General features: G+C 46.3%; 1 protein-coding gene across 1 annotated transcript in view; it reads left to right on the forward strand.

Annotated features, from left to right (window-relative positions):
• The window catches only part of LOC144153974 (uncharacterized), a 54246-nt gene that overhangs the window by 19889 nt on the left and 15214 nt on the right, over positions 1 to 19143 (forward strand). Inside the window, exons 7-11 of the mRNA XM_077685776.1 lie at positions 1892 to 2020; positions 4769 to 4807; positions 7076 to 7204; positions 11811 to 11855; positions 18701 to 18823. Coding sequence (XP_077541902.1) covers positions 1892 to 2020; positions 4769 to 4807; positions 7076 to 7204; positions 11811 to 11855; positions 18701 to 18823 — 465 coding nt within the window. The remainder of the gene's footprint in view (positions 1 to 1891; positions 2021 to 4768; positions 4808 to 7075; positions 7205 to 11810; positions 11856 to 18700; positions 18824 to 19143) is intronic.

The raw sequence follows: 19143 nt of genomic DNA on the forward strand, positions 1-19143 counted from the left end.
AAATGTTTTACCCTTACTCTCATACAACGTCTATTTTAGGATTGTTCAGTGAGGGTTCTGCTGTTTTGCGCTTTAATCACAAACTCACTGGCGAGGATCGCCCTCCGTCTGTCGATTTGCGGTCGCCATTCCGGGCTGAAAGCCACGCGTGCGAGGTGTAGAGTAACTTTAAGTAGCTACGCTCCAGCTATTCTAAAGCATCATCGAGACAACAGGTTTTGCGAGACAAAGCCAAAACTAATGCCGTACCGACAAAAGGAAATAGTGAACACACATTCCCTCGATTGTGTTTTCAATCCACCGCTGCCTCTCGGGCTTGTTTTCTAGCGTTCCTCTAAGCAATAAACACAGAGCCACGTGCGCGGCCCGTAAAATCACCGAACATGTCCCGTGCACCCTTGGTGTGTTATGTGAGATCCCGATGACATGCTGCAAGGTATACTCCATCCAAACAGCGCGATATAGAAACGACTTGACTGGGGAATACTACGCTTTTCTTACATCTTCAGACGGTGTCCATCCGCCAAGACATTGTCGTAATTGTGACTCCACACCACTGTTGGAAAACTTTTAAATCATAGGAAGTGGGCGCCGTAAATTTCAAGGCGACATTCTAGGGGTTTCTTAAATTGGACCGCGGGACAGTAGGGGTGTATTAGTTTGGTACCTTCGAACCGCACACAGAAGGATTTTTTTTCTGGGTGCCTATATGCGCCACTGTTGCTTGTGTTCTTGGTTTCGCTGGAGTTTTTTCTTTGCATTGTCTAGAAAGAACCTGAAAGTCAGGGTCACGTGCCAAGTGGTAATCATAACATCAGGTGGTAACATAGGCCCGTGGGTTGAAGGGCGCCAGTCAGAAGCACCCGGTAATCAGTGTGCAACAGTAAGAAACCTGGTAATCAGTGCGAAATAGATGCGCGGCAGGTGGTGACGCCTATGAAAGGCTGACGATGGTTATAGTACGCGCTTCACTAAAATGATGATGAATTACGCCCTCTATTTTTTGCCAGCCTTGATGTGGAGCAAATATTTTCTAGATTAATTCAAATTTGTCAGGGAATAAAATGCGCAGAATAACATCCAAACTAAAATTTATATATATTTTGTACCAAGGCCACTTTCAAATTTCACGAGGACATTATATCCTTGAGCCCTTCAAACACTTTTCGCGAATAAACCACAACAAAGTGATTGGACAACCCATTAGCCACAACAATACCCACAAACACTCTGTTTTTCCATCCTCCATTTTTTACTGTAACCAATTACCGGAAATCGCTGTTAACTACAAAAATGTGCAATCATTTATCGATCAGATTCAAAATTTGAATTTTTTCGAATGTGGTGTTTACTTTGGTATCGACTGTGGTATTTAGTTGTGGAGTTTACTCGTGTGTGTAGAATTTGTTTCTGTAGAGCTCCAGCGGTTAAATTGTCTAACTGTCCTGTATATTTTTCTTCTCAACGAAATAATCTCGCGTTTGTTCGGTTATTTTGTTTCTTTTGTCTATATTTATTTCAGTAGATCTCAGTGCATTGTTTGTACCACTCCTGCCTGAACCGCCAAGGTCTTCAGTATATTGACATAAATAAAATAAAATAAATCGCGTCCCATTAACGGCGGCTTGCATTTTTGTGTTCCGTGTCAAAGAAGGGTCATTTTGATCACATTTTGGTTCACTTCGAACATAAAAGCTGCCACATTCACAGCATTTTGCTAACATTTATTAAGAATTTGGAGTATCGCCCTAAATAAATATAGTAGGAATTCCGTCTATACGTACTACAAAGTAGCGATAAGAACGATTTCGGAACATTATGTTTTTGGGTTCGGTGATAAGCGTTTTCACTTCTGTCACTCTTCAAAGAGGCCTTCTCTCTTCTTTTGTAGTCAAAGGAGATGAACGATGCAGCCCGCACTTCCTGTCTGAAAACAATGGCGCCGGGCGTTACGTCGAACCAATACGTGCCGTACGTGATGAGCCTATTTAAGAAAGGAGACCTGGAGACCAAGAAAAAGGTAGGCATCGCGCTTCATTGGGCGAGTCAATGTTGCTACCACAAGCTCCGAATCGGCCGGACATGTCTGTGCTCACGGATTTTACTCAAAGGAAGCGTTAAACAACCGCCGTATATACGTCAAAAGTCTGTTTGATGCTTATGTTTTCCACTTCAAAAACAAGGAAAGAGACTAAGAAACTGTTAAGTACATAAATAATTAAGTAGAATAGCCTAACTTATGTAGAACACAATAAATATGGTTATTTCTTAGCGAAATTGTAATTCGGCGCCGCAATTCCTGCTTTTGGGAATAATTCCGACAGCTCTTGCTATCATGTAACAAGGTTTAAGCTAACATGATGATACAAAGCATTTTCCAGACGGAAGTCTTGAAGGAAGTATGGGAATATTTGAAAAAATAAATCAAATGATATGAGCGGAAATGCTTTTTCTAATAACTAACCACCTTTCTAAATACCTTTAGTAATAACTAATAGCAACCTTTATTGTTTTTCTTTCTCGTCTACATTTTTCTCGTGCTTGGCTCATTCTCAAAATATAATGGAGTGTTAAAGAAGATAGTACTTGGTATTATTATTTTGTTCATAGTGGTACCATGGTACTTAAAGGGACGCTGCGGCACTTTTTTTCAACTTTTTTTCGAAATCTCGAGTGCTCGCAGAGCGTAGTCAATTAACACAACCAGTACTTATATTAGGGGGTAGCAATGTACCTCAGACAAAAATGGCTGCTCTATGCCCATAAGATAACCCAGAAATTTCATCAAAACATTTTTCTTTCTTTCCCGGTCTTAGCGCTATTCGACCGCTCAGATGACGTCATTACGGTGGTGTAGCGGCTGCTGGCCGGCTTTCCTTCAGTTGCAGCAATGAATGCTTTTCGAAAGCCACTTAAAAAGAAAGCCACACAAGCAAAGCAGAAAGGGAAGGCGTATCTGCTGCGACGAGCAAACCACGCAGTGCCGCTCTGTGTTGACGATAACTGTAGCTTTTGCAGTGGTTCCAGGCGCGAACAAAAGAGCGAAATAGTTTTTTGGAAGGAATTCGAAGTCCATTTAACACTTATTATATTGCTGTGCATGGTACCTGGCTTTATACTTATAGTCCCATGAAATGTGCCACTGTTTCTATCATCGATGTCAAAAATTGCTTAAATTATTTAATTCCTAAGCCAATGGTACTCAGGTCTTGCTTGGAACGATTATTGGCGCGGTTCAACGCTATCAATGTTGTCATGTAGGCTTTGTCTGTATTGCATTTGTTTCTTTAAAAAAATAGAAGTAAATAACAATGTATTCTGGTGGCAAGACGTAATACAAATATTTTCATTCTGATTGAGAATAGCAGGAACTTAGTGTACAGCAATTGAAACATAGACATTTCGGAGAGCGTGGGCCACGGCTGTGTTCGAGCATGCTGTTTGCGGATGAAGACGATGGGTTCTTTATTAACAGCGAAGATGGGTTCTTTATTAGCATGAAATCATATTAAGAAAATGCCGATCGCTCGTGAGCGCGTGCCTCGCGTCGACCGTCGAGTCCCCGGCTCGCGCAGTGGCTTTAGCAAAAAGACAAAAAAGAGCTCCAGCGCTGTGGTTACACTCTACTTCGCATGTAAAAAGACTTCAGTGCTAATGCTAAAAGTGAGAAGACACCCTGCTTGGGAGAGGTCACCGAGGCCGCCGCATTCTCTAGAAATCATTATGGATAATTGGAGACATGGCCACGAGTGTGTCGCTCAGACGACTTGCAGATCCCACCACCGCTGCCTCGAGTCGCTGACGGAGAACTGGTGTAAGCCTACAATGCAGAGGATGACGTTGCATCCGCCACTCGTCGAGAAGAAGACGGAGACCTCTTCGGTCCATATGACGACGATTACCAGGACTGAAACTGTGCCAATAAACAATGATACTGAAACTTAACTATGTGTCCGGCAATGCTCACTTACAACAGCTTCGCCATTCAAGTCTTGCGCGGGAGTTCAAACTTTCCTGAATTCTTTACTGTCTCTAACTTTACGCCGACAGTCCGCAGAAAATTCAGAAGGTTCTCCGCGGCGTATAAGTGTACGTGAAAAATGCATGCATGCTTCTAAACGGGCACACAGAATTTTTTCTGGTGGCATTATTCCGCACTACGAATAGTGTAAAGATGTTGTATTAGCTTGCTTCTACTCTCCAACAGTAATAAGTAGAAACCACTACCAAAGGCAAACCGCGTATTTTTCTCTTGAGTCAGTATCAAGCCTATTTAACATACAGGTGTAAGCATGAACTACGAGAAGAGGAGCTTTTAAAGCAACACTTTATTGTTCCTATTTGAACCATTTCGGCTTTTTAGCGCTTATTTCTACTATATGGTCTTATATGAGCATTTTAGCGCATAAAAATGCCTTTTTTTGTGTGTTCTAAATGCCTTTTTTGGTTTCTAGAGTGGACAGACTGCAAGGACTGTTCTTGCTTCAGAAGCCCACAACTGGGTGTTTGTCGCACGCCGTTTACAGTGCCTGTTATAGGCGCCGCAAACGTCGTACCTGTTATATACGCTGACATTTAAGTGCCTGTTATGGGCACCTGAAACCTTGATTTTTCGTGCCTAAAGTTTCGGTCCCAGGTAATGAGGATACACTGATAATTTCTTTCCACGTAACTTCACGTTCACGAATATTTTGCTCATAACTCGGCTTAGGCCTTCAAGACTGTTCCGCCCTTAGTAAAGTGTGGTCACTTTGGTGTTTATTCGCAGATTGATGCCTGCACGTACAAGAATTCTCTCAAAGGAAAGGTGAGCACAACTTTGGTTTTATTCCGGGCGTGAGGTTGACGGCAAAAAAAAAATGATAGCTAAAAGCAAAGGTATATGGAATACAGTTACAGAAGATCATTGCTGCAGATGCTTAGAACTCTCTAAGGATGTCAAGACGAAAACCCAGTTAGGCCTTCTATTGATCTGCTGTTGAACTTTCTGCTGATCTTTCATGTTGCTCTCGTCCGGCCGCTGCCGCAGCTTCATCTGTAGCAGCTTCCTTCCGACGGCGGTTACGACGAGCGGCATTTCGAGCTGTTCTTCCCTCTTCCGCCACGGCGTACTTTCTCAGCCTCTTTCGCCCGCGAATAAAGAAAAGTAGTCTTCGGTGGTCTATGCTCGTTAGATGGCGGCCAGGACCCCGTACGCCCTAGCGACATCCTCGGCCAGTTGGGCGAGGCTGCGGTAAGTCCCTGGGTGGCTGCTGAGCAACATGGCCTCTAATTGGTCTATATTGTCACTGATATAGGTGGCTGCGGGTTGGGGGTATTGGATTCATTGAAACAAACTGGTGGGAGTCAAATCAGCATCAACGCGGTTTAGAATTCGTTAGTAGGATTGTATTAATATTCATCGCAGCAATATTATTCTCAAGTAATGCATTAGATGTGTGCGGAGGTTTTTCAAGACAAACACGTATGGCATGCAGCAGGTTGGCTCGTTCCGAGAGTTACCTACCTTGCTGTTTATACAGGTCAGGATGCAAGCGGCTATATAAGCTGAAACCAGCATGCTCAAATTATTCGTACAGACCTCAGTACATACCTCTGACGCACGTTTATAAGTCGAAGGCCACAACGCATTCAATAGATCCTTCTTCAGCCGTCTGGGGACATCAAGCCATTGGGGTATTTGGGGATAAGTTGTCATCGCGCGTTCCGTAAACCTTAGGTTCAGTACCCACCCCGACACAAATTTATACAATTTTGTTTGCAATTCAATTCGCTTTTATTCTCAGTCTCCCGTCGGTCATTTCCTGTTCCATCGATCAGTTACGACGTCAACGATGACGCCTGACTTTTTACCTACTGAGCTAACAATAAGCTCGCACTGAAAACGAAGTTCAGAGGCCTCCTGCCTGTAGGGCTCTTGTATACACATATATAAGAGTCCTCGTTACGATATATATAGACAGCGGTGCTTTGTGGCAGGCTTCAAGTTTAGCATCTTGTGTCTTTCGTGTGTACAAGTAATTAGCGCCATTTGATATTAATGTTGCTTGAATGTTTCCCTGAATTACCACCGGAACACACTGAGTTGCCAGCACGAGAATTTACACAGGAAGCCCGCGGCGTAGCCCGGGTCCACACGCAGTCTACGTGCTGGTTTCAATGGTGCAGCTTACATACGAAGTCGGCCATCTGCATGATTTAAGATTGTTTGTGTGCTATGGCCGAAGCAAGATTTGTTTGTGTGAATGATATAACGTATTCTTCAGGTTCTAATTTCATGTTCAGGAATTATTTGATTGAGTTAATTGTTTTGACATCTGCTACGTACCTGTGTGTAGATGCCATGGGCCATCACACCATAACTGATTCATTTACAAAACACTCACCGTCTAATTCTAGTGCGTCTATAGCCGTTTATTGAAAGAAATTGAATTTTGTTCGTCGCAGATGTTCTGGGTTCTTCCAGCAGCATTCACCAAATTCCGCTTTAGCAGCCTCCGCAGCTTTTAAGTACTGTTTCTTTACTGGCTTCATTCAAATTGCAAACTTTCCACCTTCAAACTTCAGGACTTCCAGAATAAAGGATTGCTCACACATACGAATTTGCGTGGACGCTATTACATTTCAACAGAATGTGTCCAACAGTTCCATTTTCCTTCTACAGATCCAACATACCAACTCCCTTTGGTGTGCTTCTTTATAAATCGCCTTGTTCTCAAAGAAGCTGCTGTACTTTTAAATTGCAAGGGGCCTCCACTCGGGTTACTCTTTTCCTTCTTCCTTTTAGGGGGAGAGGAGGGGGGAGGACATCAGCGTTTAAATGTAACGGTGATGATGATGCATTCTTGTGTGCTAGCGGCGCAAAAACATATGCCCAGAAGGGCGCCCCTAGCTGCTCCTACGTCTTTCGTGGCAAGGTGTAGTCCGTGTAAATGTGCGCTGCGCAGAGCCCGTGTACTCGTTACCGCTGCTTTCTCCACAAAATGAAGGCAAACTGGATGCATTTTTTTGGGTTCAACTACTTTAGCACACGATGCTGAAAAGATACCTTCATATTTTTTTTCTGCCGTTCCAGTGGGTTCACGCGCGACAGATGATGATTCGATCGTGTGCGTTAGCGGCGCAAAAGCAGCTGCCCGCTAACTTGCAGAACGACCTCAACTTTCTCTACGCCCTCCATCTCAACGCCACTGCTTTGAACATCGTAAGTCATCTCCAGCGTGTCGTACTCCTTGTTTCGTCATCTCTACCCCGTCATTTAACGAATGGGGAAAACCACGTCTTTTACTGTTCGACGTACTTAACGAGAATTTGTGTTCCCGCTACTTGTTCTCACGGACCTGTTACAATAAGACTCCGAGAACAAGGCCCTGCTCAGAGCAGCGGTTTTCTCGCGAGTGGACAGAGCCCAGCTAGATACGCCGAAACGTCTGCAATGTCACCGATGCGTTAAAAACCGCTTCCCCACAGCTAGGAAAGCGGTGTCTGAGTAGTGTTTAATGAATGTATAGGTGTTACTTGATAAAACATATTTCGGCTTAAGTGCGCTCAATCCCGATCTGTCACACCAATTGAGTGGATGAAGTGCCTGTCACATAAGTATGTTCTGCCAAGGGCCTGAGGTGTGCCCTTTATGCATGCCTTGTACCCAAGGGGGCTCGGGTTTCTCCAAGAGAAAATTGTTCACTTTGCGCACGAACGTGCCCGCCTGACTGGGATGCAAATAAAACAGACTCGACTTGACTACAGATAACACACCGCAGGAGTCTTTATTAACCTGAGGAGACACTTATTTCGGAGCACTATGGTTGCTTCTACTTGGCTAGATCAGCAGAGAGTCCTGCAGGACTCTAGTGGGTAAACCGTTGCACTGTGGGTTATAGATTGGATTTCGTTTGGGACGAACAGATATTGGCAGCTTTTCGTAGGCACCTCTTGGAAATGTCGAACAGAGTGCTCAACTCGCAATATGGATTTCGTGATTGCGATATTTTATTTACTCACAAAAATCAGCTGGCGCACTAAATTGCTCTGTCCTATGATATTGCCAAGTGGCGGTTGACCAGGTGACAGGAACTATGGCTGCATATGAGGCGATGTATCTAGAAGATGAGGACAATCTATTTACAAGCGGCCAGAACGGAGCCCGTGCACGCCGATGCCGTGTCGTCGTCGATGCCGGGTCAAGGCTCCACGGGGCTTCCTCTATGTGCGCCCCGTCACAATATTAACAAGAGCGTGGCACGTGTGTCGGTCAGCATGCTCTGACGTTGCTTGAAGAGCAGAAAAAGTATTGACGCGTACTAGCCCTGTGTACGGTTTTTATGCCTTCTTTATTTTTGTCCGCCTTTTTGCTTGTTTTAGGGTCGAAGCACCTTAAAGTCGACGCTTGTCCGTCCGACGTCCGGCGTCCGTGCTCCCGGCACAGCACCGTGTAAATCGAAACATGTGTGAACAAAAGGTTCACAAAAGGTTAACAAGAACAAAATAAAAGGTTCACAAAAGGTTAGAGAGAGAGAGATAGGGAGAGAGAGAGAGGGAGAGAGATAGAGAGGTAGAGAGAGAGAGAGAGAGAGAGAGAGTGCGGCGCTTGCGCGAGGTGCATTGAATTGGATAAAGTTGGATTGAATTGAATTTGAATTGGATTGGATTGAAATGGAGTGGATTGGATTGGATCGGATTGGGTTGGATTGGATTGGAAATTGTTTTAGCAGCAGTAAGCACTCTCACGGGTGATTTACAGTGAGAACGATCCCATTGCTTCGCCCACTCATCATGATTCACTTCGTGGAGATGCGTGAATTTTTTTTATGTGTAGCATTCTTCGCCGAGTGCCCCCCAGCCAGGACCGTGTAACGCCCTGCATTTCCACAATAACGCAGATTTCGTGGAGGTTCCACCTTTCATCGTTACAAATAGCTTAAATGGAAATATTTGGTCCAGCAAGATTTAGAAAAACCAAAAACATTGAAAAATTGAAAAAATAAAAATTCCACCAAAAAAGAACTGACAAATTCACGAATATCAGTCTTGCACATCTACCCCAAAAGCGAAGAATAAAAAAAAAGTCCGCAAACGAACACTGGTAATACGTATAAAATAGCTAAAATTGACAAATTCTGCAGTACGCCTTGCTTCCTCGAAAAAAAAACCAAATTAGCGAAGTAAAGTATAATGGTATATATTTACATCATTGACAATGCAAAAGAACAAAATTTAAAGAAAGACAATAAAATAATCTGAGGTCTTTCGATACTCATAGCGATATTTGGCTGTAAAGGACTGACACTCTAGACAAGCCGCATATGAAAACTATGCCTTAATAGAGAATTCTTTCAATCTCTGCAATATTTCTGTTTCTGCTCGCCCGAGTGTAGATGTCGATTGCGTTCCCTTGAATAAAATACAATGGTCCAAAGTCAGCTCTCATCCTGTAAATTTCTTCCTGGGTCATCCGTCTATTTGCGCTTTTCCACGGCAAAATGGCAACAATACTTTCACTCGTTCGCGCATTTGCCACGAACTTGTACGTTGGCAAGTTTGTCGCGGTTCTGTTCAATGCAGTGGCAGCACAGAAATATAAGCGAGCTGTGGCGCTGTCGCTCTCCGGTCAGACTAGCGCCGCTTTAGAGGACAGGGCGGCCGCATTCCCCTGGAGGGTAACCTTTTCACACTGCTGGACGCGAGGTACCTGTATATCCCTGTAAGCATGAGCATTGGTGCTCCTGCAAGTGATGCCGCATGTGAGCGTGCCTTGAGCTACTAACAGGGTATGACGAGAACGTCAAGCAGATGCATGTGTGCATTCGCACCATTTAATGCGTCTGGAACAGTCAATCAGTCAGTCAGTCATTACTCGTTACTTACCAGCCATAAGTCATTAGTTAATACATGCCGCCATTGTTACCCGGGCGAAATGGAGCCATTGCTTAAACGTAACAGAAAGCCCACGAGAATATCTGTTAGCGCACTTACGTGTTCGTCTCCGTGTGTGAGGAAAATAGACACACAGGAGATGTGTTTCAGCGCCGAGACCCTGGAGATAAAGCCGCTTCTTGTAAATCTCTCTTTGGATCTGTGGCGCTTGGATTATGACAAAGAACTTGATCAGAGTGACGAGAAAGTTTACCAAAAGAATGATTGGCGTTAGTCGAGCAAACTAAAGGTCCGAATCTTAACATTGATTTCCCTTTACGGATGAGTTCCCTAAATGTCTGCGCAGAGGAAGGCTATGCAGCTTCTGACTGCAATAGGTTTAACGAGGGACACGCGCTGCAAACGAAAAAATAATCCCAGTTTCACCAAGTGTTCAATTTCCTGAAACAGCGCAGCTGTGGTTCTCTTGTACCGTCTAGAAAGTCAATGGTAGCACGCCCGATAACGGCCACGCCATCGTCGCTCAAATTCCACGGTTCGCGCAAAGGCAGTTAAACATAAGCGGCGGCAGACTCCATCTCCTTTCCCTTCGCTAGAGGAAGGGAGAAAAACCCACCGATAATGATGATAATTGATGATGATTGATAGTGGTATCCCCTTTGTAGAGGACGTCTCATCTTACCAAAATAATTTTTAAAAAATACACCTATGTTTTGCACTCGTCCTTTATTAATAGCGCTGCTCTAGGGGCAGGCAAAAAAACTTATTTTTGCGGCTGCTTACTTATTTATACATATTTTTTTGCTGTTACAGGTAGGTGTGCTGGGTAATATTACCTTCACTGCTTTTCGTCCACCAGCATTCTAACCTTTTCTTCGTCGCCTCAACAACCTTGAAGTTACCTCCCTGTGCGCTGCCTTTAAATCCTAGGGCTTATGGAAGCCGAATATTTCCCTCGTGTAGATTTGGATGGATATCCTCGCATTCTAACACTTTGTGCCGCATAGTTTCCGTTTTTTTTCCGCAGACCACGCATACCCCGTGATTGTGTGTATACTTCCCCACAAAGCTCTTAGTTCGCAAGCAATCTGCTCTAGCCTCAAAAAGCAAAACACTGCCCTTAGAATTATCATAGAACCGATTTCTCTACGAGACCACTGCTACCGTATCGGTTCGTCAGGTAACAGGTTCCTGCGAGACCTCCGGCGGGTCTGGGAACCTGATTTTATCCCTGCACACGGAGCAATAACAATACAGCAGGCAAAGCGGCGCTTCCTAGGCGGCCAGATAACGTCACAAGCGCTTGGCCCAGGTTACGCTAGCGGCATCTGTTGCGAGAAGAATAACTGATCTGCCGCCACAATCATTCTGCTACGCAGCCCCGGGATATATTGTCGCCGCTGTCATTCCGTGTACCAAATGCCGCTGCCCTTTCCTTTCCCGTCGCAGCTACGAATCTTTGTAGTCTGCCTTGGTTGTTATTGTGACATTATCTGGTCGCCCGCCCGCACTTGCCGCCATCGGCCGTTTGGCCCCCTATATGTACTTTTCCTCTGTGCCAGTGCGTGACGCACGGCCTGCGTGACGCACGGACGAACTCCGCTGTTAAAGCGGATAGGCGCCGAGAGGGTGAGAGTATTTTAACAAAAATTATTGAAATGTCCGCGTCATGCATACAAAGGTTTTTGAATCCCGCCGCTGCGGAAGTTTCCGCCGACATATGCGGTGCAGGTTCTTTACTTTGAGTCTGGTTTTAATGGCTTTAGATTTGATAGTGTTGTCAGAATCATTGTTTAAAATGTTTTGTGTACGATATATCTTCAACCTTTTGCTAAAGCTTGCAGCTCCTATTTTAAACACCACCAGGACGTTGGTTCCAGAGAACAGTACGTTTACAAAACGTGATTTTTACCAAGCATGCTATATTTTTTCAGTACCTGTCCTGTGCTGAACACGAAGAAGACACGATTGTAGACGGGGTGAGTGCTTCCGTTTTACCATTTCGTATCCCGTATTTTGGTGTCCGGGCGACGTCACTGCTTCTCTTAAATACGGTACTGTCATTACCATGTCATAGCCTAACCTGCTCCTTTTTTTCAGCATGTTTAATTAGGCACAATAACACCACAAAATCAAAGAGACGTACTGCATTCGCCGTTCGGTCGTACGATTGCACAAGCGGGATGCATTTGGTGTGCGGAGTATAGCCGATCAACCACAGTCCAAGACACATTTATTTTTTTTTATATATTTATATATTTTTATATATTTATATTTTTTTATATTATAAATTTATATATTTTTAAATTATGCAATGCTCAGCACAAAATGAATAAAACCGGCACGTTGAAGTCAAAGGCTTAGCGATTTCGCTTCAGAGTGTAAGCAACTTCGCTCAGAATCTAGCTATCCTCTGAGGCGCAGTACTACCTCGCTTAAGACGGACGAACTCCACAGCTGCTAGCTGAGCTATCCAAGATAAAATTTGTCAACGTTGCTTGGCCATTGTTCCTGACACGCAGCGGGTAATGACAGCTTCCGTATTACTGCTTCATCAAGATCACTGACTACTTCCATAAATTAACCTTCAACTCCTTGTTCGACGCGGCACGTAACGAAATAGAATAAACGCGGTTCGCTGTACTGAGCAGCCGCCGCGCTTTCTACTGCATGGCGCTGTCCAAAGTCATTTGTTTCACTATTGCGACGAAAGCGAATGCCCGTGATGTGAGCCAAATATCGACATTTCCTTCGCTGCGTGCCCTTGAGTGCCGAGCGCGTCAGCCCTGCTACGCAACTGCCGTGCTAAAGACCGCATGAAAAAAAAAATCAGCCCAGCTTCACTGACGACGTCTCGAATGTTGATGTTTACAGCAAAGCTGCCTGGCATTCCCTAATCGTAAGGGTAAGCTTCATAGAGCTTCTCAAAGCCAGCAGATCGATTCCTGGTCACGCCAATTCATTTTTGCCGTGTTCAACTGCTCCCGCCATCTGCTGGAACCTTCTGTTACTTTTGAACTTCGAACAACGCCACAAGGGGGCGCCGCGAGTGCTCTTTGTTTTTTACGGTGTATTTTTTGTTCGCCCTCGCAAAAATCAAGAACCGATGTATTTTAGTAAAATAACAATGCAAGTATAACTTATGTAATAATGTCTTGTCTTAAACATGCTCAATATTTCCTTTTTGCTCAACACTGTTGACAAGAATTAGCACTGCCACCAGATTTAATAGAAAAGCTTTGCCTATATCAGCGTTTCGTTCAATTATTCTTTCAGCTTGCTGCCTGTCCGCTTGGCGCTTGCTCTCCACCTCGCTAGGCCATGCCCTGTGCACATTGCTGCGACCGCGTTATCACATTTCATCCCACCAGAGCCTCGACCAAGAACAGCCTCGCTATTACATCTCGCAATGCCTGTTGCAACACACAGTCGGTGTCGTGATATCCTAGCACGTTGACAGCGGTACAACAAAAGTTGTCGTCGTTGCTGTCGTTTCTTACTTGGAAGCATTTGCCCGCAAGGATGATTGGCTCAGAATTGGGAGGGGTTCGTGCGCCCGCTTCCCAAAATTCCCAAAACTGTGAATTGGAAACATAAAAGGTTCTAGAATTGTGCGTGCCGCATAACACCTGAACGTGGTGGCATGCGAGTAGAGCACAAGCACATTCGCCGCGCAGAACACTGATTCTATGGTGGCTGTGGCGTGTGCCAGTCTTCTGGCTGGCGTAATTCGCGCCGTAAGAGGAACAAATAAACACGGAGAAAAGACACAAACATGGTGTAGCAGAAAAGACGCCGGTTGAGTAATTCGCCCCAAAGGCCACAAAACTAAAGCGAATAAAAAGATGCAAATACAATGTCGCAGCAAATATATCGTTGATAAGTACCGTCAGGATTCCTCCCTCAAGGCACTTAAGCATACTTAAGGGCCCTGAGGATTTTTTTGTTTCGCTTTTAGTGTCCTATGCCGAATAACATTTTTCTGATAGGAAAAAGTGCACAAATCACGGTGCCGTGACGTCGATTACTCAAGATATGCTCCTGTAGTGTTAATGGTTATGCCCCTCGTATATTGTATTTTCTACATTTGTATATTTGTATTTGTATTTTGTATATTTTTGCACAAAAGTTGCTGGGTAATGGCAACCCCGGAGCTTTGTTGGAATGGTTTGTGTCGGGAGGGTACACGCTAGTAGTTGCCGTCCGAAATGGGCATTACTGCAGCCTTTCTCTTTCCGGGGAGGAAACTCAACAGCTCCACGAAGATCGCCGTTCCTTGACCTGGCAAGGGGCGGCCCTTAGAGCCTTCTACTCGCAAATTACGCTCCTCCCCAGCCCTACCGCAGAATCCGCCACCTCCATGGGAACGCCCCCTCAGAGGTTGAGAATCTGCAACGCATAGGCGTCCCGAGATACCGGTCCAGAGTTCGCTGATGAGCATGATGATGACTAGTGGCTCTCCCTTTGAATCGGGGCGTCGGTTGTCAGCAACCGACTTGCCTGTTTTATTACGCTTACTTGCCCTACTCCAAGCTAACCTAATAGAATTGCTTCCTCCCTGCCCACCTACCCCTCACTCCTGTTTTAAACTCTCATCGCTCCCACCCCCCTTTTTTCTCCCCCCGCTGTTCTAAACTCTCACCCGTATGAATACTCCTCCTGCGTACTCATCCCTTCCCTACTTTTCTTTCACCCTCACTCCAGTCGCCTCTTCGTCACCTATATGACCTTGACGTTGAGGTTCCCCCTCGTCCCAAATCCCAAAGCCTCCGCCAGCGTCGTTTCTTCATCACCCCGTGTTGGTCGTATCTCTGTGCAGCCCCTAACAATATGCCCTATAGTTTCCCGATCACTGACTGCCGCAGCATGCTCATGCTTTATCCTGCACATGTTTCATCCTGCTGCCATCACGCTGCTTCGCGCTCTCTGACGGCTAAACTCCCTGATGAACAAGATATTTTACAGATGCGAGCGTCTCTGCTGGCCGCATGGGACTGGTTTGCGATGGGTCGCGATGTCCGCATTTACCGAATTTAGATGGCGCTCGCACTCGTCAAATATCCACTACTATTATAATGGGCGCTGCGATACATGCCATCATCGCAGCTCTGGTCGACCACTTGTCCTACGAGACGTCTGTCCCGTTAACACCCCGCATGCGGTTTCTAACTCCCAAATGCCGGTGCGTGAGCTCCGAAAGCGTTTCTCCGATCATCCTTTCGTTCGTCAGATTCAACATATGATTAATCCGCTTGCTGTGCACACCTGTACGTGTTGTTGGATACCGGTACACTTGTCGCATGGTTCCGGAAACCAGGCTGCCATTGACGCAGCGCAGGGGGTCCTCAAGTAGCTTCTCCACTGGTTGACGGCCCTTATTCCCTGGTCTCTCTCAGGCAACAGGTAGATCACGCTTGCCAGGCTAGGCACAAACGCCTTGCCGCCGCAGCTACTCCTTTAGATTTCGTTTTGCCGAAGCTTTTATTAACAAAGTTCACGCAAACGCTGCGTTGACCTGCCCACATCACGTCCATTTGTTTTTCTTTGCTTGAACTATAATATCCTCTGCTCGAGTTGGTTCCCTCATCCATGAAGCTCGTTTCCTATCATTTAACGTTACTCGTAGCATTATTAGCCCCACGGCTTGTTGAGCCAAACTAATTTTGCTTTCAAGTTGTTTAGTAAGGCGCCAACTTTCCGTTCCGTACGTCATCACCGGCAGGACGCATTGGTTATATATTATTTTCAGTGATAGAGGTAGCTTACTTTTCGGCATTTCCGACTGCTTGCCCTACTGGCAAGTACTGGGGTGTGTATTGAATCAAACGGTTTTTCATAGTATACAAATACCATGTAAAGGGGTTTAGTGTACTCTGCGGATTTTTCTATTACTTGGTTAATGACAAGAACGTGATGCATTGTTGACGATCCTGTCCTAGACCCAGCCTGCTATCTCGGTTGTTGAGAATATAGTCTGTCACTTATGCGGCTAACGATTAATTTGGTAAACAGCTTCCATACAACTGAGGGCTGGATGATGGTTTTTAGTTCTTAAGTTCTTTGTTATCTCCCTACTTTTGAATGCAAATTATGCAGCGTTTTTCCAAGCTGTAGACCCTTTCAGAGTCCTTAGGCATTCTGAAAACAGTGCAGCAAACTTTTCCGGTACCATACCTCCCCCCTCCTTTAAAATACCCACGGTTATGCCGTCATAACTTTTTCATCTTTTCATACCCTTGAGAGCCTTTTTCTACTCCATCTTTAGTTACGTGCGGGACATCGCAAGCTAATATTCTACGCTAAGTAGTTTCCTTTGGTCCTACGTCGCTTGCGGATAGCTTGGTGCAGAATCGTTCTGCTACTTTTATTATCTCGTGCATGTTATGCGTAATCTTACCCTGCTTGTCTCTGAGTGCGTACATCCTGTCTTTGCAATGCCGTTAGCTAGCTTACTGTTGGTTTATTTTAGGCGTCCTTTTATTTCTAGAGTTTCCACAATCACTGCCTGTTGTACGTGCTACTGTCGTTTGTTTTACATCTGCAATCAATTTCAACAGCTCTGCCAGTTAAATTTGATCCGTTTTACTCGACAGTTTGTGCCCATCTGGGAACGGAATATCGCATGTGACACCCTGCGCTATATTGCATTCCAGATTCTCGCTGGTTATTTTATCCTTGAGGAATATTATTATTATCTCCATCATCTTCATCATAATCGTCATCGTCATTATCAGCCTGCCTACGCCCACTGCAGGGCTAAGGCCTCTCTCATAGATCTTTAATTGCCCCGGTCCTGTGCTAACTGCGACGATGTCCCCTTGAGGAATACATCCTTGTAGGCAGGGCCAGCCGTCGCAAAACGAGGCGGGCCACCCGCGCCCACAAATTCTGCACGGCGCCTGTGGTCGACGGGCCAGGGCCGTGGAGAAAAGAGACGCAGACGCAGTGCTGGCGTTCGAGCCTCGGGGGCCTACTTCGTTCTCTTCTTTCTCAGCCCACCCAACAGCCTACCGATGACGATGGTGCTGTTGCGGATGCTGCTAAAGATGGCCTCCCCCCTAGCGAACAGGTTGAAGTGAGCGATGAAAAGTGCTGAGAATGGACATGAGCTAAGACAGAACTGCATATATACGGTAACTATGGGCAAGATATGACAGAAGAAAGCGCTACAAATCTGTACCAATATGTACAAACGATGTCCTTGCCAATCGAGATCGGTAGGTTCAGTGTTCATGCCCAGTCGGGGTCCTTGCAGCACTGGTAACACAGCGAGTTCCGGAGGTCTGGGCTCGGAGTGCGGCAGCGGTCGGGTGGCGTGACGGATGATGCTGTTACACAAATTCCGCAGGCCGTAATGCGGAAGTCTGGGAACAGGGACTCTCGCATGAGTTGGAGAGAGCATGGTGAGGCAGGTGCGCGCTCGAAAGTCTGCAGGTGGAAGGAGAAGCCTGGGTCTGGGATGGTGCCGATGTCGAATGTGGATGCGTTTAGAAGCAGACCTGGATGTGGGGATGGAGTGACGTCGCGGTGGTAGACCACGGCGTCGATTCCACGCACGGCGATTGGTACGCCGTGCCATTGGCCTCGCCGCCAAACCGAATGCTTTCTTCGCGCCACAAGGCTCAGGGACTGGGGCGAAATTCGCATGAGCAACATTTGGCAGATACGCTGGGCATTGGAGACCACGGTTGCCGATGCGAAAACCAATGGCGCGAGTTCTACGCTGGCCTCTAGCAGTTGAAGAGGAATTGTGGTCAGGATCGACGGAGGCACAAGGCAGTGCATCGGGTAAGGTAACTGGAGCTGAGCAAGGTAACTGTGTTGGTTCGTTTGGTGGAGCAAGGCTTCCGATTACTGTCGGAGGCACTGTGGAGCTCACCTCAGGAGTGGACAACGGCTCTATCGTTTCAGGGGCAGAATCGTGCCGCTCAAGATGAATGAGCGCGCAATCAGTGACGCAAGGTTGTGTCAAGGAGGCGCTCGTTGAAGTGTCAGTCCCGTGCGGTGGATTGAGCGTCTTCATTTTGGCCGTCGCGCGGTAGCTAAGGCGTTTGACCCGCCGCGGTGGCTCAGTGGCTAAGGCGTTGCGCTGCTGAACACAAGGTCGCGGGTTCGATTCCCGGCCGCGGCGGCCGATTTTCTGATGGAGGCGAAAAGCAAAAACGCCCGTGTGTACGAGATTTCGGCGCACGTTAAAGATCCCCAGGTGGTCAAAATTAATCCGGAGCCCTCCACTACGGCGCGCCTCATCGCCTGCGTTGCGTCGGCGCGTTAAACCCTACAATCAATCAATCAATTCATTTTGGCGCGGATATAACGGGTTTCAACGTCTTCATGATAAGTCACGGTAATTGGAAGTGACGGGGACGACGATTTCGCAGTTGACGACGTCTCAATAGGAGCGCCATCGTCATTGAGTTCGGGGAAATTGGTAGAAGGCTCGAGTTTCGGCATATGCGCTGGCGGTTGTGCCTTCGAAGTGGGTGAGCTCCGTTGGGCTGGCCGTCGCGTAAGGAGGCGGGCCGCCCGCGCCCACAAATTCTGCACGGCGCCTGTGGCCGACGGGCCATGGCACGGCCGCGGAGAAAGGAGAGGCATACGCAGTGCTGGCGTTCTAGCCTCGGGGGCCTACTTCGTTGTCTTCTTTCTCAGCCCACACAACAGCCTACCGATGACGATGGTGCTACTGCGGATGCTGCTACATCCTCTTACAATTTGCTCATTTAGTTTTGGCATAATTATGCAAGTCCTCGGATATCTTAAAGTGACGGCTCCGGGCGCAGAAGCCACCTTGTCATCTGTAATGCTGTTTTTCTTTCCGCAGCCCACGGCACCCGGCGGGCCCGTTGACGTGTACTGCACCTCCAACGGGAAGGCGCCACCAAAGTGTCCCCAGTGTGCCTCCGATGTTTACACGACCGTGGACGCGGCCAAAGTGGAGTCGACGGTAAATAATTATTCCAACACGCTAGCGTTGGTGCGAGGCAAACTGCCACGAAAAGCAGTTTTTTTTTTTATGTGCATATGGCAGGCTGGCAAAAAACAGTTTGGTTCAGGCCAAAAAGAAAAAAAAACGCAGAAATTACCGTTCAAATAAAACTCCGTGAAGGCTCTCTCTGTTACGTTAAAACCCTCAGTGACGGTTCACGCATGCATGACATACTTTTGCGCATTTACGCAGACACTTTCATAAGACGAGAGAAGCCGTAAAATGGAGGCATAGCTGTTGACAGAACTTTGTATTGGGACAAAGATCGGGTGATGATT

The sequence above is a fragment of the Haemaphysalis longicornis genome, unplaced genomic scaffold (genome assembly GCF_048455015.1).
Source record: "Haemaphysalis longicornis isolate Haplotype H1 unplaced genomic scaffold, Haemaphysalis longicornis Haplotype H1 scaffold_9, whole genome shotgun sequence".
Lineage (NCBI taxonomy): Eukaryota > Metazoa > Arthropoda > Arachnida > Ixodida > Ixodidae > Haemaphysalis > Haemaphysalis longicornis.